The 21716-nt window shown below is 50.2% G+C and overlaps 7 protein-coding genes across 7 annotated transcripts; 4 read left to right on the forward strand and 3 right to left on the reverse strand.

Annotated features, from left to right (window-relative positions):
- Positions 1–215: 215 nt before the first annotated feature.
- F4807DRAFT_421386 (DUF1750-domain-containing protein) lies at positions 216–3109 on the forward strand. Its single transcript, XM_047997588.1, has 3 exons — positions 216–430; positions 497–763; positions 841–3109. Exons 1-3 carry the CDS (start codon positions 386–388, stop codon positions 2674–2676), a joined length of 2148 nt encoding a protein of 715 aa, XP_047855582.1. The 5' UTR covers positions 216–385; the 3' UTR covers positions 2677–3109.
- A 1189-nt stretch (positions 3110–4298) lies between these two features.
- F4807DRAFT_459294 (uncharacterized protein) lies at positions 4299–5831 on the forward strand (the record flags this gene model as incomplete). Its single annotated transcript, XM_048001335.1, has 2 exons — positions 4299–4829; positions 4899–5831. The coding sequence occupies 2 exons, from the start codon at positions 4299–4301 to the stop codon at positions 5829–5831; spliced, it is 1464 nt and encodes a 487-aa protein (XP_047855583.1).
- A 629-nt stretch (positions 5832–6460) lies between these two features.
- On the forward strand, positions 6461–10450 carry F4807DRAFT_459295 (uncharacterized protein; the record flags this gene model as incomplete). The annotated part of the gene is made up of 9 exons (XM_048001336.1): positions 6461–6739; positions 6822–6845; positions 6906–7098; positions 7155–7529; positions 7585–8184; positions 8219–8324; positions 8379–8636; positions 8692–9125; positions 9177–10450. The coding sequence occupies 9 exons, from the start codon at positions 6461–6463 to the stop codon at positions 10448–10450; spliced, it is 3543 nt and encodes a 1180-aa protein (XP_047855584.1).
- Positions 10451–10939: 489 nt separating this feature from the next.
- On the reverse strand, positions 10940–14696 carry F4807DRAFT_466879 (SNF2 family N-terminal domain-containing protein; the record flags this gene model as incomplete). Its single annotated transcript, XM_048002424.1, has 11 exons — positions 13748–14696; positions 13162–13685; positions 12997–13110; positions 12879–12951; positions 12734–12827; positions 12648–12678; positions 12378–12595; positions 11487–12327; positions 11249–11434; positions 11144–11189; positions 10940–11065 (listed from the first exon to the last, which is right to left on the reverse strand). The coding sequence occupies exons 1-11, from the start codon at positions 14552–14554 to the stop codon at positions 10940–10942; spliced, it is 3060 nt and encodes a 1019-aa protein (XP_047855585.1). The 5' UTR covers positions 14555–14696.
- A 422-nt stretch (positions 14697–15118) lies between these two features.
- On the forward strand, positions 15119–16982 carry F4807DRAFT_48823 (glycoprotease family-domain-containing protein). The gene has a single exon (XM_048003097.1). The coding sequence runs from the start codon at positions 15245–15247 to the stop codon at positions 16808–16810; it is 1566 nt and encodes a 521-aa protein (XP_047855586.1). The 5' UTR covers positions 15119–15244; the 3' UTR covers positions 16811–16982.
- On the reverse strand, positions 16983–18273 carry F4807DRAFT_48743 (proteasome component PRE2). Its single transcript, XM_048003096.1, has 2 exons — positions 18001–18273; positions 16983–17875 (listed from the first exon to the last, which is right to left on the reverse strand). The coding sequence occupies exons 1-2, from the start codon at positions 18136–18138 to the stop codon at positions 17156–17158; spliced, it is 858 nt and encodes a 285-aa protein (XP_047855587.1). The 5' UTR covers positions 18139–18273; the 3' UTR covers positions 16983–17155.
- A 774-nt stretch (positions 18274–19047) lies between these two features.
- Positions 19048–21457, reverse strand: F4807DRAFT_459299 (TRP-domain-containing protein; the record flags this gene model as incomplete). The annotated part of the gene is made up of 3 exons (XM_048001337.1): positions 19048–19445; positions 19514–21076; positions 21139–21457. The coding sequence occupies 3 exons, from the start codon at positions 21455–21457 to the stop codon at positions 19048–19050; spliced, it is 2280 nt and encodes a 759-aa protein (XP_047855588.1).
- Positions 21458–21716: the final 259 nt, after the last annotated feature.

Below are 21716 nucleotides of genomic sequence, written 5' to 3' on the forward strand. Positions count from 1 at the left end.
GATTTTCTAAACGAAGGTATTGGATGCATCAGCCTGGATATCGGAGAATATTGTTACTTCGTACAGTGGTCATCTACTAAATTCCAGGGGACCGTGGTTTATGATTGGCTCAAGCTTTCTAGCCACAATTATCTTATGTAATCCGGATCCACAGTCAAGCCGCAACTTAACGTACTATTCTCCAAGCTCGCTATTCCGTCGCGCATCGTTCTTCGCGACCATCAAACCGAAACTTTCGCGCAGCCTTGTTAATCGCAATTATCCTTGCGCATTGTTCCTATCACAACGCGAAAAGTCAATCCAAGGACTTCCTAGAAGTATATTCGAATTCCACGATATAGATCAATCGAGTGCGACAAACAATTTTGTTTTCTTTTGAGACACGATGTCCTCAATGGGCGACCCCAGCTACGGGGTCCACAGAGACCTAGTATTTCTTACCTAGCACTGCGCATCGCCCATCACTGTGATGACCTGCTAATAGATATCTTCTTAGCTTCCCCATGTGCATTTGATTTCGACCTATCGCTACACTCTCAAGGCCCGAGTTGAGCCCAATGAAGTTACGAACTGGTTGATGCAAGCTCCAAAGATCGCACGCGATACCGCGCCCTTTTTTTGGACCTACCTCGATCGTCCCGAGAATGGCAACATCTTCTTGACGTGGCAGCCGTCGCAGCAAATGGGCGTCAACTTTGCCAGCGATGGATATATTTGGCCCCCACAGGAACAGTACATGCAACAGGAAGTGGGAAATGGTGTGGTATGTTTCTTTTTTTTCCCTCTCATCTTTCTAACTCTCGAAATTACTATATATGGACTTACAGCTCACATCTGTAGATCCTCGAGGTTTATTACCACAAAGCTGGATATGCCTACAACGAGCACTTCGCAACGCATTCAAGACGTCGTTTCCGCCTCATTCCTCCCACCGTCCACACTCCGAATGCCTCTACCGTTGATCCTAGTCTGTGGATAGTTCACTACGGTCCCGTTGAGAACAACGAACGCATCCCCTCTCATTTGATTCCGCGGGACTCTCGGACGCATGCTATGCTAGAAACCCGCGCTTATCTCCAGCGCTGCGGACAGATTCAACGTAAAGAGTTTATTCTCGGTGATCGAATTAATTGGCCCCAAATCGCCTGGCCCAGAGAGCCTTCGAGACAGCCAATGTTTGCCGGTCCTCGTGGAGTCCCGCCGGGTATGGCATACCCCCCTCACCCCCCTGCGGCCGGCGCGCCACCATCGAAGCGCGCTCGTACTGCCCAAGCTGCGCAGGGTCAGGTGCCTCCCGCCATGGCCGCTATTCCCCCGGACAATTCGTACGATGACGAGGAGGACACATCTCGTGGCGACATGTTCGATCATCTGACTCCCCGAGAGGTTAGTCTAGCTCGCTACCGCCAGAACCACGAATGGATGGAGGAGATATTGTCCTCTCCCTACAGAATGGGCCAAATTGGGTTTTCAGATCTTGGTCTAGGTCTCAAAGGCGAGCTTTCGGGTCTAACCGATGGGATTTTCGAGGCTCATGATCTTCATACGACCGAAAAAATTTCGAAACCAGCCATAACTCAGCTAGCTCCCGAGCAGGCTGCCGAGTTTCGCAAGCGAGTTGCTGACCGAATCGAATCTACTCGAACAGCCATCGAGACGCTCAAGTCGGTGCACGCTAAGAAGGTGGCCAAATTCGAGCGTAACTCTATCCTCACTACCGCTGAACGGGAGCTGCGACTAGCCTTAGGCGATCCCGGTTCTAATTCACTGCAACTTGAGAGAGATGCCGAGGAGGGCGATGATAGCGCCAACCGCTGGTCTTCGAAGCACAGCAAGAGAGTCGAGGAGATAGTATCCCAGGTCGAAGCACACCTCGGTCGTCGAGCGGAGGTTATCTACGATCTACGACGAATACAAGACGGGGGTTATCAAGAACCTGCCCCAGAACCGGCACCTCAACCGGCCGCAGCACCTGGACTTGCTCCTCAGAATCCCGGCACCAACGGAAGTAGTGTTATGTCCCGTCAGCCGTCACAAGCAGGATCTCAACACAGTGGCTTTATGATCGGTGATTCCGATATTGACATGGGTGGAACCGCAGCTGGTCTTCTAGACCAGATCCATACCGGAACAGGAGCTTCGTCTACTTCTACGCCGGTAAATAACTTCCCGACACCCCAAGCTCAAGCTTCTGCGGTCCATTCCGGCGTTGCCACACCTGCCAATCTGAATGTCCCGTCACCACGACAACCGGCACAAAAAGACGAGACGGGCGATGTGAAGATGGATGGTACGGGCAACACTGAGCCGCTCTCCGGTACTGCTCCTGACCAAGGTACTGGAAGTGGAGACTGGGTAGTCGTTCCTAAAGGTGGTGCTACTCCGGACGGCCCCGCAAACCCGGCATCCGCCAACAATCTGCTGAAGGTAACAGGCCCTTTGAGCAAGCAAGGCTCAGCGACAGGTACTCCTTCGGCGGGATTTGACGGTGATCAGAACGATTTCAGCTCACTCGATGATCTGAATACAGCTGGAGATGCTCTAGCTGGGTTCAGCGGAACTCCGGGAGATCTCGGAGAGGGCTTGGATCTAGATATGGAAGACTCGGCCTTTGGTGATGCTTTTCATGGCGTCGATAGCCAACAAGGAGGCACACCGGCTGAAGGCAACATGTAATACGTATGCGTCACGACCTTAATTAATAGCGTCATTCTCGACGAGAAGGATCATGGCTATTTGTACAATTCGTAATTTCAAATGTTGATCGTTAGGGCGACGCGGCATCCGAGACACGTCCAAGTAGGTGTTAAGATGTTGAGATACTGGTAATAACGGCTACGGGTCACCGGCTTTGATTTCAAGGAGAAACCCTGGTTAAGAGTCTATTTGAATGGCGTTAGGAGTCTACGAGAGAAATTACTAGCTATTGATAGGCCGACTTTCAATAATGGGAGGTGACCTGTGTAGATGAGATATTATGATGACGCTCATAGCTCGTCCCATAGGCTGCATTTGTAGGTTATTTTCTTTTACGCAGTTCGACTAGAGTTAGCTTACAAAAACCACTAGTCAGTAAAGGGATTCAAGATCGAAGAAACAGTGACCACACAACCATCTATATTTTGAAGACGTGATTGCTTTCATATAAGTCATGCTTAGATAGGGTCGTCAGTGCCAAGAAATTTTGATGCTGTACGCATGTTACGTGAAGTTGATTTTAGGCTTTGTTTTGTGGCAGGTTTCAGAACTGGCAGGGTTTCGTCTCAAGGTCTCAGAGCCAAGACCTCGACAGAGAGCCTTCTAGACCATTTTCGACGTAGTTTTACCCCAAATCGATAAAAGAAGCTTAGCAGTAGGGACGGGTTAGCGAATGCCGGCATTAGTCCAAGGGCCGCTTTGGGGAAAGGCAAGACGGATGCTCCTCAGTTCCGGGCTCTTGTCATCGCTAGGAGGCAACCCCATGTCGTGGGCACGGCTCTTTTTGAGCCGCGTTTCCTGGTATCACATCGTCAAATCTTCGTTCACTGTAGGGCTTTTCAATTGGCTCTTTTCGTGTTTCTCCAATGCCTTCTTCATGCTTTGCGGCAATGTCGTACCGACTTAGCCAGTTCACCGCGGATGGGGCAGATGGCACTAGTTCGATTCGTCTCGACCTTCTCTGCCTTTACCTGCATGCTATGATGCTACCTAAGACTTGACAGCTTTCCGTCCCATGTTTCTGGTATCAAACTTTACTTAAGCTTCATCTGAATATCCCCCTGGGACATGGGTAGGGTGTGTTATCTTTAAAGTAGGCCTATCGGCATTATTTCGACACTCATACCCCGGGTCAGGCATGTCCAACACCGTGACTTGCCTTCACAGGGCGGAGGCCAAGAGATGTCAAGCCATGATGATGCCTTGAGCTCAGACACCTATTCGAAGATCACGGAGAACCGCGTGATGGATCATGACATTATGTACATATAGCCTGATCCCAGAGAGAAAATCGTGCCCGCCTTTTCCCCGGGCCTTCCCACATTTTTCTCAAGATCTCGTTCTATCTGCACTCCATTCGCAGTTCCTTTCCTTTCTCGTTGCGTCTGCTCTCTTCTTCCTTTCTTCCATTCTGCAGCCATTCCTTCGTTAGTCTGCTGGTCAGCACACACTGTTGAGCAGTCTTTACGTTCTTTATAATCTTATTCAACTAATATTCTTTATAAATACCTACCGGTCCCAGGTCGGGCCTTCGCTTCTGCGGCTCAACGCTACGACGAGAAACTACGATAATTAAGTGGCAATAGGCAGAGGTTGGGAAGATGAAGCAGTCTCATCTGGTTGCGGCTCTGGCCGTTGTATTCAGCTCGGCCCTAAACGGAGCCTACGCTTTGCCCCAGCGAGGTCAAGGTCAAGATGTGCGCGCTCTCAACAACAATAATGCTAATAACAACCTCAATAATAACTCGAGCGCGGCTGACTCTTCTGCTAAGGGTCAACTCCAGCAATTGCCAAACGTCGGCAACTCTGCCAACGCCGGAAATGCGGAGGATAGCGGGAACGCTGGTGGATCTAAAGGTGCCAACGCCAAGGCGCAAAACCAGGCGCAATCACAAGCTGAGTCCGGAGCTGGATCTGCTGGCGCTGCGGCTGGCGGACTTGTACCGCTTCCCGGCGCACAAGTGACCGCCGGCCAGCTGGTCGCGCTCCCGGATGAATCCAGCACCTCAGCTGCCGCAGTGAACGCCGCCAGCACAACCAGCGCGGCGCTGAAGTCTTTAGGAGCTCAAAGCAGCTCCAGTGCCGCTATGGCAGCTGGAACAACCGCCGCCGCCGTAGCCCAGACGTCGAAAGTGAGTTCTCGTCCACTCTACCCCTATCTCGCGATTTAGTATTTAGCAACCAACACTGACATATTCCAGGCCATCGCCGTTGCCTCATCCGCCGCCGCAAGCATCCAGAGCTTCCAGCAGATCCCGCCCGCCGCAACGAACGCCGTCGCTTCCTCCGCGGCGGCTAACATCGGCGTGCTGGCCAACGCGAGCAACGTAGCCGTGGCCGCCACTACTAGCAGCAGTGCGGCTTCGATCCAGGGCTTCCAGACCATCGCCACCGCAGCGGCCGCGGCAAACGCTTCGTCGGCCGCGGCGCTCGAGGCCCTTACCCCGGGCGCCGTGGCCACTCCGAGTCTGGCGGGTTTCTCTAACAACAGTCTTGCGACCGGAGCCGCCGGCGCTGAAGCCACGGGCGCGGCTGCTGCTGGTGCTGCTGTTGGGTCCGAATCAGCCGGTCTCGCTGCGCTGCCCACCGCCGAGGCATCCGGTTCCTTGCAGGCGCTCCCCGGCGCCGGAAACGCGGAAGCTACGGGCGCTCTGCAGGCGCTACCCGGCGAAGCCACGGCGTCGGTGTCGTTGCAGGCGCTTCCCACCGCGGGCAGCGAGTCGGAGTCCGGGGCCGGGGCCGGGGCGCTGCAGCCGCTGCCTAGCGCGGCTTCCGGCAGCTCTAGTAACGCCAACACGAACGCGGGCTCCGGTTCCGACTCTGTTTCTGATGTTAGCGCGGCCTCTACTACGGCCGTCCAGGCCCTTCCCGCGGAAACCTCGGGCACCCTGCAGCAGCTCCCCGGCGTGCAGGAGACGACGGGGTCGCTGGCGTCGCTGGCGTCCGGCGTCGCGAGCCCTACGGCTGGCGCGGCGGGCGCGATTGCTACTTCCGCTGCGTCGAATGGCTCGGTGCCTGTGGTTGCAGTTAGCGGCGCTGCTGCGGCGCGCGAGGGGGCTGGTGGTGTGGTGGTTGTGGTTGTGACGGCTTTGGTGGCGGGGTTGGTGGGGTCGTTGGGGCTTTGGGTTTTGTGAGGGGAGATTGAGGTGAAGAAGAAGGAGGGATGGGGTGGGAAATTAGGGGAAGGGGATGGTACTGTAGATACATACATACCTAGGTAGGTACTTAATCTGGGCACTTTAATGGTCTGCTACATATCATCGGCTTGGTCCTGCATCTGAATTGTTGATTATTGATTTTTGTGGTTGGGTGTTATTAGAAAGATACTTACCCTGAGTACCTAGGTAGGTACCTAGGTCTCTACAGAGAAGTGGCTGTCGGCAATGTCATGGAGGATGGCTAGGCATTCTTAGGGGCAGGGAACTGGTCGATATTCTCGCTGAAATGAATATCATCAGGGGTCTTGTTATGCTAAGACAACCCCTCGAACAGTCTCTTTGCATATCTTCAGGCGACACAGCATATGGTAAGCACAGCCTGCTTCTACGCAGGTAGACACCTACTTACATAAACTGCCTTTCTGCCCGAGCACCGCCTCTGCCACGTAAGAAGGCAGATTCACTCTTTAGATTAACTACCATACACCTTACCTATGTATCTTTATTCTTCGATCTACTTATTATTGGGATTGGCATCTGTCTAGGTACTAACAGAAGATCCTCGACAGACCTTTGGGTTGCGACTTGCGATCAGGTGCACCACAATGGCTACGGTTCCTCAGTCATGGCTGGATGACGCCTTCACATCTGCGAAGGAAGACTTCAAGAGAAGCCTGAAGAATCCAGCCTTGTGTGATTTTTCGAAGCTCACTTCTATAGATGATGTCTTCGAGGAAGCGAAGAAGATTGAAAGACAGCAAGCAAAAACGAAGACGCTCCGCGGACTGAGGAGAGTTCAACCACTCATCAATGGACTCAAAGAGTACTCTGCCATTATCGAGCAATTCGTTCAGGCGAAGCCAGAGATTATGAGTCTTATCTGGGTAGGTATTTATTGTCCCTATGTAACTAGCTATGCTTCTATCCATAAGTTGACTGGCTAATGATGGGTTTTCTGTAATACAGGGTCCCCTCAAATTCATCCTCCACGTGAGAAAAGTCCTTCTTTTGAATAGATGATGAGGATGATATCTAATTTCATTCAACCAGGCGTCCAGCTCAGTCATCTTGGCCTTTGAGAGGGTTGTCAAAGTCATCGCAGACGTTGGAATGACCCTTCCTAGCTTCAAAGTCTATACGCAGTTATTTCAATCCAATCATGAAATTCGCCGAGCACTATGTCTATTTTTCGCCGATATCTTAGACTTCTATGCCATTCTGTTGAACTTCCTCACCAACCCAAGTATATCATGCTGCATCCTACTTTTAGGTTTACAACTTTCTCATGCCGTCTTGTAGGGCGAAACATCATTATTGAGTCCCTTTGGCCCAACATCCGCTCAAGCATCACGAAGATTCAAGAGAACATGGATCACCATAAGGCCATCATGACGACGAATGTAACACTTCAAGATATCCTACTAGCTCATCAAGCTCGAAAACGTGCCCTCGAGGAGTATGATCAGGCACAAACTTTCCGTGATAACCAGAATTTCAGCATTATCCGAAATGAATTCAACCCCCATGACCACGATACGGAACTATCTAGTATTTTACGCCGGAGCTCTGTCACGTCAGGAGAATGGTTGAAAGATGAGCCAGATTTCATGAGATGGCGTGATCCCGTATACAGAACCGCCCGAATCATGTGGCTTTACGGGATTCCTGGCTCTGGTGAGTTGCACCCGGTATATGTAGGCGTTGATGTTCTAATAAGTCGGTTGAATAGGGAAAACCTTCATCGTAGGAAATCTCATAAGAACAATGCAAATCTCCGGGCAGCGAGCAGTGTTTGCGTTCTTATCTCATAATAACCAAGTAGCTAGTGATACCATCAAGGTCCTTCATTCATTCCTATTTCAGCTCCTCGAAAACGACCCATCCCTACGACCACTCCTCCACGAGGCCTCTCAATCGAACTATAGGAAACTCAAAAGTGATCCAGACTTCGTCATGGATTTGCTACGTAAAATCCTCGAAGGATTGGGGCCTACCTTCATCATATTGGATGGCCTAGATGAAGTGGACGAATACTCCTGGGGGCACCTCCTTGCTAGTGTCTTAAAGATTAATGAGAGTTGTCCGGAGACAAAACTACTCATCAGCAGTAGAGAGGAGCGTGGCATCGCACTACGACTCAAAAACAGAGCTGTTCCGGTCCGTGTTGATCATAAAAATTCCAAAGATATAGAATCATTTATTAAACTTGAGTGTGAGAATTTACTTCTCGAAATGAGAGGTTATGGGGTAGATGACCAGACTTGTCTCAAAATTGAGGACAGAATTAGCAATATCCCAGAAAGGGCAGCAGGCAAGTCCGCCGTCCTTGGTAAGGGACTAATAGCGCTAACAGAAGTTGTTAGGCATGTTCATATACGCTAGGTTGGTGATGCTTATGGTGAAAGACCAGGGAAACCCCCATGACATTGAAGCACAGATAAAAGATCTTCCAGATGGTTTGGATGAGGTGTAAGTGTCCATTATTCGACCGAACCAATTGCAAGGTTACTAATGGTCGCATAGGTATGGAAGACTCCTCGACAGACTTAAGACTAAATCTTCAAGAACTGTCCAGGTTATCGTGCGTAAGATATTGCAATGGGTTGCATGTGCTCAAAAGCCTCTGCGGGAAGAGGAGCTCCTTCAGATCCTAGCCATCGAGCCTGGACAGCAGGATTTCGCAAAGGGACGTAAGCAGTTCCGTGATATTTGCAAGATGTGCGGTCCGATTATCGAGATCAATAACGATAATGTCCAGTTCGTTCATTTTTCTGCTAAAGAGTAAGATGACATTAAGCAAGAGATCGATAGTTTGAGATGAGTTAACTTGATATAGGTATCTTCTTCATGAGCAGAGCGACAGTTTTCTGAACCTATATGAGGCGCATATAGATGCCACTCTAACATGCACTACATATCTATCATTCTCATCGCTGAATTCGTTATTCTCCCTCCAATCGAATGTTATGGCCGATATACCGAAGAGAATCATGGACGGTGACTACGTCCTGTTCGAATATGCATCTATAGAGTTTCTAGAACATCTAAAGGCCTTAGGAAATCAGAGTGGCGCTCTAGACACCCGCCTCGTCATGGCTCTAAATCGATTGCGGGAGATTCGATCCAGTGGCTCCTTGAACATCTCGTGTGTTCCAAAGCATGTTGTTCATATGTTCAGGAAATTTGCGGATGAACCTAAAGTCCATGCCTTTTTATCCATTGTCATGTACTTTCAAACGAAGGCACAACTCGGGATGCCCAATCAAGATGGTACAGAAACCCATTGTCTGTATTGATGTTGCTAATGTTAACGTCTCATAGACAATATGAATTGCCCAAATGATCCGCTAAGGGCGCTCTCAGCTAGACGCAAAGTCCGACAAGTCTTGGAAGATATGATATGTCAAAGGTCAGATCACAGAACTGGCTGTCGCTGCGATGATCTGAAGCGCCTATATGGAACCAATCTGTACTGCTGTGATCAACCTTTCTGCTATGCATACCGATGCGGATTTGGGTCGAAACAATCCAGAGACCAGCATTTGAAGATACATCAACGGCCGCACAAATGCTCCGCCACCAACTGTTTGTTCGCAGACATAGGGTTCTGCGATACAATAGAGCTACAAAGACACACGCATGCAGCCCATCCTTCACAGACACCGGAGAAGACTATAACAGGCTCTGGCTTATCGCCAGCTCGACCACTGGATGATTCCTTTAATATTGTCAAGGATGCTATAGCACTTAACCATATAGAACTCGTCAGAGAACTTCTAATTAAGCATATAGCATTTGAAGAGTACCAACGTGGGCAAATCCTAACAACAGCTGCCTGGAAAGCATCTGAAGGGTTGTTTTCCTACTTACTCGATTGGGATCGTCAGTGCGGAGGTAGGCGATCATATGATTATCTGCTAGCAGTTGCGCTTGAAACCGAGAATCTACCAAATATTGGATTTCTGCTTTCTCGCGGAGCAGACATGTCAGTGCCGGTCGATTTAACGACTGGATCAAGCTTTGCAGCCCCTAGATCGAAACACTTCAATATGTCCGGTTATTTACGCGCGTTAAGCCTCTGGAGTCCGACTTTGATGGCTTATCTAATCGACGAATGCCACATTGACTTCCCCCAGGAAATCGAGCAGCCAGAATGGATTTTTGCCTGCGCAGCGATTCAAAACGATACACTCGACCAGGCAAGGAAACGTTTCGAAGGAATCAAGCAATATATCATCTGGCCCGAAGCATACGAGAAAGGCATTGGTGCTGCTACGCAATCGCGCTGCTTTCTTGGCGCCATGATCTGTTTAGAAAATGGAGGTAATCCTAATGGCATATCAGGTGATCGCACCGCATTATATTCGGCTGTGAAAGCGGGAAATCAGTACGGAGCTCAATTAGCGAAGATGCTCTTACAGCATGGCGCAGATCCAGAACACCCTCAATGTGGGGTTCAAAAGAATTCAGCAAAGGCGAAGAAAATTGCGGGATATTTTGGGTTGACGTGGGAAGAGATGGTCCGTAGGATTAGGGCGGGTGAGGACGTTGCTATTATTTCAAGACGTACCAAGAGGGATGTATCGGCATTCTAGGCAAATTGGTTACAAGGGAAGCAGTGTCTATTTTAATTGTATTGAGATAGACGTAGGTTATGAGTAGGTATCATACTTGTTTTATGAGAAGGTTACCTAATTTACTAGGAGTTGGTAGAGGTCTGTAGATAGTACATATATACCCCTGAGATAAAGGGCGTAAGCTTCCAGCCACCTGAATCTTAACAAACCGAAGGTGTGGCTATGGGATATTCTCTGTTTTCGCCGTATCTGTAGGTTCACCTCTCTGTTTGGTATCATGAATCCCCCTTAAGTGCCGGTCCATCGGTGCATATTATGCTTCTTATGTCCTACATTTGGTTAATGTTGCCTGTAAAATATAGAATCCATTGGAACTAACTCTTAAAATATTCTCAGCCTTGTCATGGTGAGTCTTAGATTCTTCGAGGGACGATGCAATAACATTCATCTTATGCTCTTGTCGTCGCCGAATATACTGTGATTGGTATTAGTGGTGTCACTTCCTATCTACTGTGAACTGACCTGTTCAATTGAATCCGAGCCCGACACAATATAACGCGTAGCGATAACCTCCCTATCTTGTCCTAAACGATGGATGCGGTCTATGGCTTGTTGCTCAAGCAAAGGATTCCACTACAACGGTGGGAGTTAGTAACATTCCAAGGGAAGGAGACATAGGAGGGAGCAAGAAGAAATGCCAACTTTACATACTCCTGGCTCCATTAAGTGAACACGGGTGGCCATAGTGAGGTCAAGTCTGTGGCTAATTTAGCGGTAGGTTCCGACATAATCTTGATTCAGTCTCTTATAGCTTACCCAACTGCAGCGCTTCCGAGAGACGCAAGCAATATTGTGCAGTTCGGATTCATGCGAAAGTCCTCCAGTGCGTGACCTCTCTGTCTCAGATTCATGCTTCCGTCGAGCCTTTGGTACTTAAAAGCATTCGCAGATAATGCTTTGCCAATGAGATCTAACATGCTGGTCCACGTCGAAAATATTACACTACGACTGGTCAACATGAAGTAAATAAGAGTATCATTTGAATGCGACGTACCTTTTCGCTGATGGCTGGATAGATGCGACTGCAGCTTGGCGATCGTTTTGCAGATTCTGGAGTAAAGCTTTAACTTTCGATGAAGGGCGATAACTGTTTGATTCAAACTCGGGTGTCGTCCTCCACGCAACGTTTGCTTTCTTGCCTTCTCCGAATGGGTCGCCGTCGCATAAGGGGCAAATGGGACTAGTGCTGTTGACGAGGGAATCATCAATCGCAAGACAGGTACGACAAACCTGGTGGAAGCACGAAAGTAGGCAAGATGATAATTCACCTTCCTCATCGATGGTCGTGTCGCATTGTTCGCATCTCTGAAGTGGAGGAAAGGCAGCATCGAATGCAGAAGCCTCATGAAGCCAAGACCGTAGACTATGGGGAAGCAAGTCGCTTCCGTGGTTGCAAACCTGTCGAAGTCGAAGAATAAGTTGGAATGTTTTCATGGTTGGGCCTCCTGAGTCGGTAGCCATGGCGAAATTCCTTTTGACTAGATCATAAAGAGCTTTCTCATTGTCATCCAGATCAACCATATGGTCAATTTCGTATCGAAGGGGGAGGTTGAGGTCAGAGTCAAGAGCCTTTTTGGTTCTACGTAAGGCAATGGACCTAACCAACAACCTAAGTCGTTCCCATCCAGACTGTTCCCCTTGACTGATTGGGGTTAGAAAGGTGTTCTTGAAGGTGCTAGGGTCATCAAACGGATCGACTTTTAGAAATTCAACAAGAGCTCCTAGGTCTTCCAAGCGGTTCTGGATCGGCGTACCGGTTAAACACCAGCGATGCCTAGCTTTGAGCGTGTTCACAGCTTGAAACGTCTTCGTAGCACGATTTCTCACGATATGAGCTAGTGCTCCTATTAATTAACAGGAGTCTGAAGGAACAATTGTCACTCACCTTCGTCTAGGACAATTCGATACCAGTTGATGCTGTGCAGGAGACCAAGCTTCCTACAGTGTTTTGATCTTCGTCTTCCACCATCTTCCACCGGCAACGTAGCCCTTAGGGTCTCGTATGTTGTCAGAACTATATTGACCCTCTTTAGAGTAGCGACATCATAGCCCCTTGTTGATCCATGGTAAATCTTGTAAGTAAGAGATCCTTTCCTAAAATGTCTTTGACTGTGTTAGGCATAAATGATCAAGTACGTTGATATAATTAACACACCTTTCAATCTGGTCTCGCCAACAGGTGATAGCTATCGCAGGGTATCAATATCAGAACCAGAGTGGAAGACAATATCCAACACTCACTCGTCATAGGACACACTATCAAGGTCGAATTGTCATCATTCAAGGATGTCGCAATAAGTGCTAATGTCGTTAAGGTTTTCCCAAGACCCATTTCCTTAATATCTCGATTAGCTCAGCTCTGTGAAGAAGTCGAAGATGGCCTTACATCTGCAAGAAGACCGCCGAGACATACACTCGGTGTCCGTGAGGTATAGCTCTGGGTGACATGATTGTAGAATCTATATTCTTAGCGAATTTTCAATAATTCCTTTATAGTCCCTCACCTATTGTTTGAGAACTTTGTGTTGGAACTCTTAGACCACACAGAAGGGAATTCCGCTTCGCAAATATTTCCTGATTCTTTCTCTGTCATCATGGAGAGCGCTTTGATTTGATGCCTGGCTACTTCTTAGCACTTACTAGCGTTTGGGGCAGATCTAGATACCTACTCTTTCAATTTTGAGATAAGAATATCGGAAATAGGGACTCTTCTAAAGCTTATGGGACCAGTCGCAGAGTCTAAAAGCTCGACAACCCTACTCTTCTCTTTCTCATGTAATACCGCGCTCTGAGATGGGGATGATTCGTTATTCTCCCAGAATGATTCTTGTCCATCTAGGTTAGAGAGACACTGAGGATTATCGTACGGCCGTGAGACATCATACGATTCCGGCTGCTGGAGGAAACAATCCCGCTCAAGCAACATGTCCCCAATAGCTTCTCTTTGTTCGAATCTGCCGTATATTAAGACTTCGATCTCAGTCGGGCTCTTCATGGATGCTGAGAGTTCGACGTCGTAATTCCTAACTAAGTCGGAAACGATACGAGACGCGTTGCGATTGAGAAGGCCCCCGTACTCGTTTGATTTCGCCTCATGAATGATTACCATACCCCCACTTACTTCGAGAGAAACTTCTCTAGTAGCCTTCCCGTTAAAAAGGCCTACATGGGCGTTGAAATCTTCCAGGATAATCTATCCAGTTCACGTTAATGGATGGTCTGTTTTCATTACTTAAAGGACGAGGTGATTCTTACCATGCCAAAACAGGAGTCATATGAAGTCTCTTTGGAAATTTTACCGCTTGCGACTGGGTTATCGTCGTCCATATCCTGGAATATAGAAGGCGATTTCGAAGATGATACAAGACCATAAATGTCATTCTCAGGTTGTGCATTCCTTCCATCCCACGGATCATTAATACAGCTGTTGTCCTCAGTTATATTATTCATGTCGATATCGTTATTTTCTGCAACTGAACTTGTGATATCATTTAGAGCCATACAATGTCCTCGCTGTGCACACCCCGAAGCTACCCAACGTGTCTGTTCCTCATACCTTGTGGGCTCTTGGAATGATGATAAGTTTGGAACTGGCCAATCGGCGTAAATGTTGTTCGTGGAGTTGAAGGACTGCCGTTCTTTATTTTGTAGTGCCCACTGTTGCCTAGGTTCGTGTGTCTGCGCCCACAGGTCCCGATTTATCAGAGCTTGTTCTTGATATAGGGTATTAGGAGGATAATAGCCTGAATATCCGACATTAGCTAGGGGCGATGAGAGATAGCTCCCTCGGATGACTGGGGGGCTAGGTGCGATCGGTTTGATGGATGGTGCATATTCAAATCCTAGGGTGTGAATTGGGGGTAAAACAACAGGCTCTTTGAAGCTGGCAACCTTAGGTACATCTAAATGCTGGAAGTTTACCGATTCAGAGATACGGGCTTTCTTCACAGAGTCGACGAATGCCGCTGATGAGCTATCACTCCGGTGGTTTATGCTCTCCCAAGACCGCTTGATTCGCGAGGTTGGAGGCCTTGCGTAGATACCCTCAGCGTTCTCGTCCATATCTTGTCAAGAGCCCCTTAAACCTCGGCATGTATTTACGAATAGGTAGGAACTAAGACAAGTCGATATTATTGATATAGAATAGGTCAAGTTGGATAGTAGGAGTAAGGTAGGAATACGTATGTGACTTCGACGTTACATAGCCACCAATTCACATTGCCTCGAACACCACATCCACCGAGTGGCTTTGATACGTACGACAAATGAGCTGAGGAAACGGGTCTTCGGCGCTGTGGCGGTGTGAAGCTGCAGTGTAGCCCTCTAGTATGCAGGCTGACTTAGATTACCGTCTCATGACAGAATGGCAGGTGCATGAGGCTGCCGAGGCTTCAATCAGCCTGACATAGTACATCATAGAGAGCTGCATACTCGACACCTTGATCTTTGTGGTTGCAACAATACTTGGATTTGTCAACATAAGGCGATATATCTGTGCCATAGTTGGTATCTTGGGCCTGATCTTATTAATTAGTGGTCCATTCCAGTCTTCTGACTAAGGGTAGGTATGAAAAAGTTGAAAATATTAGAAATACTAAAGGGGTCTGGAATGTCGGAAAGTGTTATATGGCTACGATAAGATAATAAAACCGTTTAGGTAGATATCGAGTTAACAAAATTTACGCTCTTCCACGGCTTATAGAATCATGATTGATTAAGTTAATTCTAATCTTCAATTTCTCACCAAGCTCCATGAGTGCGACGTGTTGGCTGCCGACATGGTCGTGCTCTCTATCGCGGGCACATCATAACTTATGTGTGCGAGCCCGAATCCTGCGATCGCAACCCCGCCTTTTCCTTCCAATCTCACATTCCCCGCGATGCCACCAATTCTCGTCCCAACCGACGAGGCGTCGCCGCCTCCTCACCCTCGCCATCGAGACGTCATGCGATGACACGTGCGTCGCAGTCCTGGAGAAGGACGCAGGCCCGAAAGGCGCGGCGCATTTACTCTTCAACGATAAAACCACGTCCGCAAACCGCTCGTTCCAAGGCGTGCACCCTTTAGTTGCCGTTGCATCGCATACGGAGCACATAGCCGGCCTGGTGCGGGAAGCTATGCGCGCGCTCCCCAACGCGTTGGGAAAGCAAGATGCGGATTTGAGAGATGGTAATCGGGACAGAAACATAGGCGGGGAGGAGAATGTGCTCTGGGTCGACGGACAGGCGCGCAGAAAACCGGACTTCGTGGCGGTGACGCGCGGGCCGGGCATGCTGTCGAGTCTGGCCACGGGCCTGAACATGGCCAAGGGGCTCGCCGTCGCATGGGATATACCGCTCCTCGGCGTAAACCACATGCAAGCGCACGCGCTGACGCCGCGGCTCGTCAGTGCCCTCGAGGCCGGGAAGCAGGAGCGGACGCAAGAGGAAAAGGAAAAAAGCTTCGAACCCACCCCGGCTTTCCCCTTCCTATCTCTCCTGGTCTCGGGTGGGCACTCGCTGCTCGTGCTATCGCGATCCCTCAACGACCACGCCATCCTCGCGCAGGCTAAGAGCATCGCCGTCGGCGACATGATAGACAAGTGCGCGCGCGCGATCCTACCGGCCTCCGCGATCGCCGGCGGCGGCGAGACCATCGTATACGGCGCGCTGCTCGAGCGCTTCGCCTTTCCCTCCCCCTCCTCCCCCTCCTCTCCCCAAGACGCATACGCCGACACCGCGGACACCATCGACTACGGCTACACGCCGCCGGCGAAGCGCGTCGACGAGATCCAGAACTTCGACTCGGGGCGCGGCTGGTTCCTGCGGCCGCCGCTGGCCCTGTCGCGGGACATGCAGTACGAGTTCGGCGGCATGAACGGGCACGTGCTGAAGATCCTGGACGAGCGCCCGGACATGGACCTCGCGCAGCGCCGCGTCCTCGCCCGCGAGACCATGCGCCTGACCTTCGAGCACCTCGCCACCCGCGTCCTGTTCGCGCTCGACGCGAGCGAGGGCCGGGCCGGCGATAGGTCGCTGGCCGGCGTCCGGACCCTGGTCGTGGCCGGCGGCGTCGCTAGTAACCGGTACCTGATGCATATCTTGCGCGCGATGCTGGATGTGCGCGGTTATGGCCACATCGGCATTGTGAGTCCGCCGTTGTCGCTGTGCACGGATAATGCGGCGATGATCGCGTGGACGGGCATGGAGATGTATGAGGCTGGCTGGCGGACCGAGCTGGATGTAACCCCTATCAAGAAGTGGCCCCTGGATCCGAATGTTGACGGTGGCATTCTTGGAGTAGGTGGCTGGAAGAACGTGGACGGTAAAACGGCATGATGCTCTCTGAGGCCACTTGCTTAAATATCGGCAGATAAGTAGAGTGCTACGACTATAGATGTATGATTACATTGCATTGGCAGCATGGCATGGCATACATCGGCGTTACTTCATTACGGGGAAAGCATTGGGAATTCGGTGGTGGAAAATAAAAAAATGATGCCATAGTTGGATGTTGTACATTTACACGGCGGATTCTCAAGGACCGTGGGAATTCGTCTAGATAGCTACCGTCTATCAAACTCTGCTTTGCATTCTCCCCGGCCCCGTTACGTGACTGATGCCCCACCAGGAGTATCCGATGCGAAGCATATGCTTTACCATTTGCTTCTTTGACCCATTGCCTTAGTCCAATGAACTCGTGACGTTTGTGAACTCGCCCTTCTCCAGCTTCGTCTTCCAGAATATCGGGTTCGTGTCGCTGAATCCGTGTTTCACCCAACCCTCTTCCTTGACGTGGTACAGGTTGATGTAACCTCCGGAGTACGCATCTCGGTGCGTGGCGGCTAGGATACTTCGGCGGCCCAACTCCAAGGCTTCCTCCTCGCCTAGGTCGTAACGGTACTCGGCGTCGAGCACACCGTACGCGAACGTCTGACCCGAGCCGACACAGAACAGGTTGCCGGCCAACCGCGTGCCGTCGGAGTCGATGTAGTAGAGGGCGGGGCCCTCCTCCTTGGTGACGCCGGCGCACATGGTGCCCATGGACAGGCCCATGCCCTTGTACTGGTAGACGAGGTTGGCGAGGATCTTGGAGGCGGCGGCGACGCTGATGCGGCGCTTGTGGCGCAGCTCGTGGAGCCGGCACTGCATGCCCAGCCAGGCGAGCCAGTACTGGCAGTCGGCGGCGCCGCCGGCCATGGTGCCCAGCAGGCAGCTGTTGATCTCGATCACCTTCTTGACCGTCTGCGAGGCGATCCAGTTCCCGGCCGTGGCGCGCGAGTCCGTCGCCACGATGATGCCGCCCTGGAACCGGAAGGCGAGCGTCGTCGTGCCGTGCGCGATCTTGATCGGGCAGTCCGGGTTCGAGTGGTCGTCGGTCGCTGCGCGGAGCCAGGCCGAGGGCTGTTTTTTTGTCGGTTAGCCCTGTGTGCTCTGTTCCGTATGCGGATTTGCTTGATATGAAACTATCGTTGAAAGAGAGACAGAGGTAGAGGTAGAGGTAGAAGTGGGGCAGCAGTATAACTTACTTGGGCTACGGGAGGCATGGCGAACTTGAGGGAGAGGGCGGGCGACATATCGTTCTGAAGGTCTTCTTGTTGGTCGTCGGCGAACGTCTCATGGTGGGATGCAGCCGGGCGGCTGTACCTGGCTACGAGAGTATCCATGGTAAGAATTGGGGTGTGGAAATTGGTTTAGAAAAGAAGTCTATCAGCCCTCGGATCTGAAATGGTAAATAATTAGAAAAGGTCGAGCTGATGTGGGCGACGTTACGAGTGGATGGATGTTGTAAAGAGCTAAAACGACGTCTGGTGCACAAGGTAATTGAAGCTCAAGGCAGCTGGTCTCACGCGTCGTTGCTGCCACTCTAAGCCAAATGGTCAAAGCTCCATTAGTGCCAGATCCATTAGGTAATCAAATACCTAAGAATTGCGATATATGCACATATGCAACTTTCGAGTAGTTTACGTGATATGCTTACACTACCTACCTACTTATGTAAGCTCAAACTACGATGTACGTACTTCGATTCAAGGTTGAGAAACTTTGAAGTCATGATTTATGTTCTACACAACGCTCACAGGAAAACAAATATCCGATCCCTGACTCACATAGACATCTTCTATCAATGCCCTATCTCACGTATTTTCCAGATATTTATGAAGTGTCACATATAAATTGAAACCCGACACAATATCACTGTTCCACAGCATCATGTTCGGAAACTTCAGAAGAGAAATGAGAATAACGGCCGTGATCACTACAATTCGGTACGGTTTTAGCTATATACTAGGTAGAGAATTTGGGCACGGCCGTCTACATGATTAAAGGAAGATATGTATGTATCGATGTCTATGTAAGTCCCGTACCCCCTGGCCTGAAGCCCCCCGTCTCCGATGAGCTTAGAACAGATGGGTATAGGTTCGTGTTTAAACAGCATTTCGTGGCCACATTACAGGTATAGAAAACCAGTGAGAGCCCCCCCTCCTTTGCCGTTTCGATCACACTAAATCTGTGTCTCGCCTCCCTCCCCACACCAGAGCCTTCGTCTTCATTCTTCGTGGCTACCCCTTTATTTAGTACCCGGGTTGACGATATCCAGCATATCCGTTCTGTTGCGCTGAGTTATAGGTCGAGTATCCGCCTCCTACATTGGGAATCGTAGGTTGTTGCCCGACAGGAGCAGCGCCATGAACAAGGTTCTCGCGGCTAGCATTCATTGCCCCCACCGGTGTGCCAGGCGTCAGTGGTCTGCTGTATGGAGCATTTAGCGGCGAGTAAGCATCGGTCGGCTCGACAGAAAGACTAATGTACTGTTCAGAGGAATCGCGAGCTTTGGCGGGTAGTTTATAATCCGAAGGGGCATTGCCGTAAGCGATGGTGATCTTCGTGTCGCCGGTCTTGGCACGCTCTAGGAGTAGCGAGTTTCGCGCATCCAGAGGTGTCAACGTGTCCATATCACGCTGTAACTTTTCTGTGGTGTCTGTTAGAATGCTGTTCCGGGAGGCATATACTGTGGAAGACTTGGGGCGAGCAACTTACCCATCTCCTTTCTACGCTTGCGGTGGGGGTTCTGCTTGAAGCAAGCTATGATTGCGTTATACGCGATCAGGATAGCGAGAATTCCAGCGAGCGCTGACTGTATAGCGATCAAGACGACACCGGCAACGGTCTGCGTAGTCTCGGCAATGCCGAATTCCTCAACAAAGATGAGGATACATACTACAGAGAGAACGCGTACAACCTGGATGGCGATGTTCACAACATTTCCTGACTTCCGCTCGAATGGCCTGCTCCAGGCTAAAACGCCCAACATCAACCCTTCGACGATTAAAAGGGCAATTGCCTGTGACATACCATGGCCATTGGTAGCCGCAAGGACACAACCCTTGGCGAACATGTAGACGATGACCGGTACGAAGACCCACCAATAATCCTTCTTGTAGGATTCATAGAAGAGCGAATACTTTACCCAGATCTTCTTGTCTTCATATAGAGCCGAGGCATCTCCTTCGACATTCTTAAGCTTACGAGCCATGCTCCAGATCTTCCAGGAAAAGAAGATTAAAATGCCAGTGAAGATCGCAAGAGTAACAGCAGCTAGTGCTTGAGCGGCCCACGAGTCTCCGTGCGTGAATTGGAACACACAGTATAAGACCCAAATGCTGTAAAGAAGCAGAATAAGGGATGTAATCGCGCGGGCGATCGAGCCCCAATAATGCTTGCGGAACCCAGTCAAAGACTCGGGGAAGTTACCGAACAGAGCCCAGGTCTCAAGAATAACCTTCACCAACAAGATACCAACAACAATGACACCGATTACGATGGCAACAATGAGAAGAACGGTCATGAAGGTGTTTGCCTGCGGAACGGACAATCGCTCGGCGTAAGCCTGAATACCACTAACAACCGAACGAATCGTTGCTTCGGGACTCGATGTTGAGTTTCCGTCACCAGTTCCGTTGACCGACGTCTCAATGTCACGAGCGGCAAGGTAAGCGTTCGCGAGGGCACGTCCGACAATCGAAGAGGAATTTGAGCTGGCAGACGACCCATCGGGATATACCAAAGTAGCTTTCTTAAGGAAATCGACGCCATCGTTGGTCAGGTTTCCACCTGTCATCTGTCGAAAATTGTCGATAGAAACCTGCATCTGTTCCCACGGGATGAGGCCTGTCGAGAAGCCAAAGTTGGCCGTGAAACTCCGGTAGACCTGAGGTAGCTGGGCGGACATCATGCCGTTCATCGCGAACCCCTGAAACACGCCGAAGATCTCCCCAAAACTTGGACTAGGACTCGCGCCGGCTGCACCACCGGCCGCACCGCTACCCGAGAAAGCTGCACCGATTGCTCCAGCGCTACCGACCAATAAGGCTGCTCCCGCTACACCGGCAGCGACATACGAGACCGCGGCTACGGTGGCGGTCTTTCCGTTCGTGACTTGTGACTGAATACAACCTATGTCTTGACCGTCGTCCAGAGACTTAAGCTGTAGAGTTGCTTGTGCCGATATGTCGGGTATCTGGAAAGCAATGGCAGGAATGGAGTTAGCATACTGCGAAGGTATCGCCTGAGACCCCTTGGCCCCGAATGACCCTGCCGGAACTATTCTCTTGTTAGCAACCGAAACCTGATAAAAAAGTGGCTTGGGGCGCAAGTTAACGTACCAGGACATAATTGCTGGACGTATGTCCCCTCCTCACATGGGTTGAAGCTACTCGTGTAGACATCTTGACCGTACGCTGTCACGGAGAGCGTAGCTGTTACATTCTGTTGCTTGTTGCTCGTACCCGCCACATCGAAAACCACGGTCTTGTCGGCATTGTTGTAAGATATATCCGCCTTCTGGACCTCAATAGTGCTGCCATCCTCGCAGTTAGTGAATCCGCTCGTTACCAATACATCATCGCCCAAGACTCCGCTGGCCAACGCCGTTGCCAGTATCGCCGCCCGCCGGATATTCCACCTCGAATTCGATTTCGCCATATTGATCGAACTTTGTGTCGTAGAACGAGTCAAGGAAATCGTGAAAACCCACTGTGAAGTGGGTTTGTTCGTTATATCTATCTGTTTATATCCCCTGTTTATCTGTGCCCCTAAGTTGTGTTTGAAAATCAATCGCTAGATGCTGCCTGGTATATCACGCCGTTGGCAATCCGTTCAACCAAGGCTATTAAAAATCTATATCGATTGTGAATTGTTGCTGTTCGAAGAATTTGTTCGTCCGGTTATAGGTTGGTTGATG

This window comes from Annulohypoxylon truncatum (assembly GCF_022578515.1).
Source record: "Annulohypoxylon truncatum strain CBS 140777 unplaced genomic scaffold F4807scaffold_11, whole genome shotgun sequence".
In the NCBI taxonomy this organism is placed as follows: domain Eukaryota; kingdom Fungi; phylum Ascomycota; class Sordariomycetes; order Xylariales; family Hypoxylaceae; genus Annulohypoxylon; species Annulohypoxylon truncatum.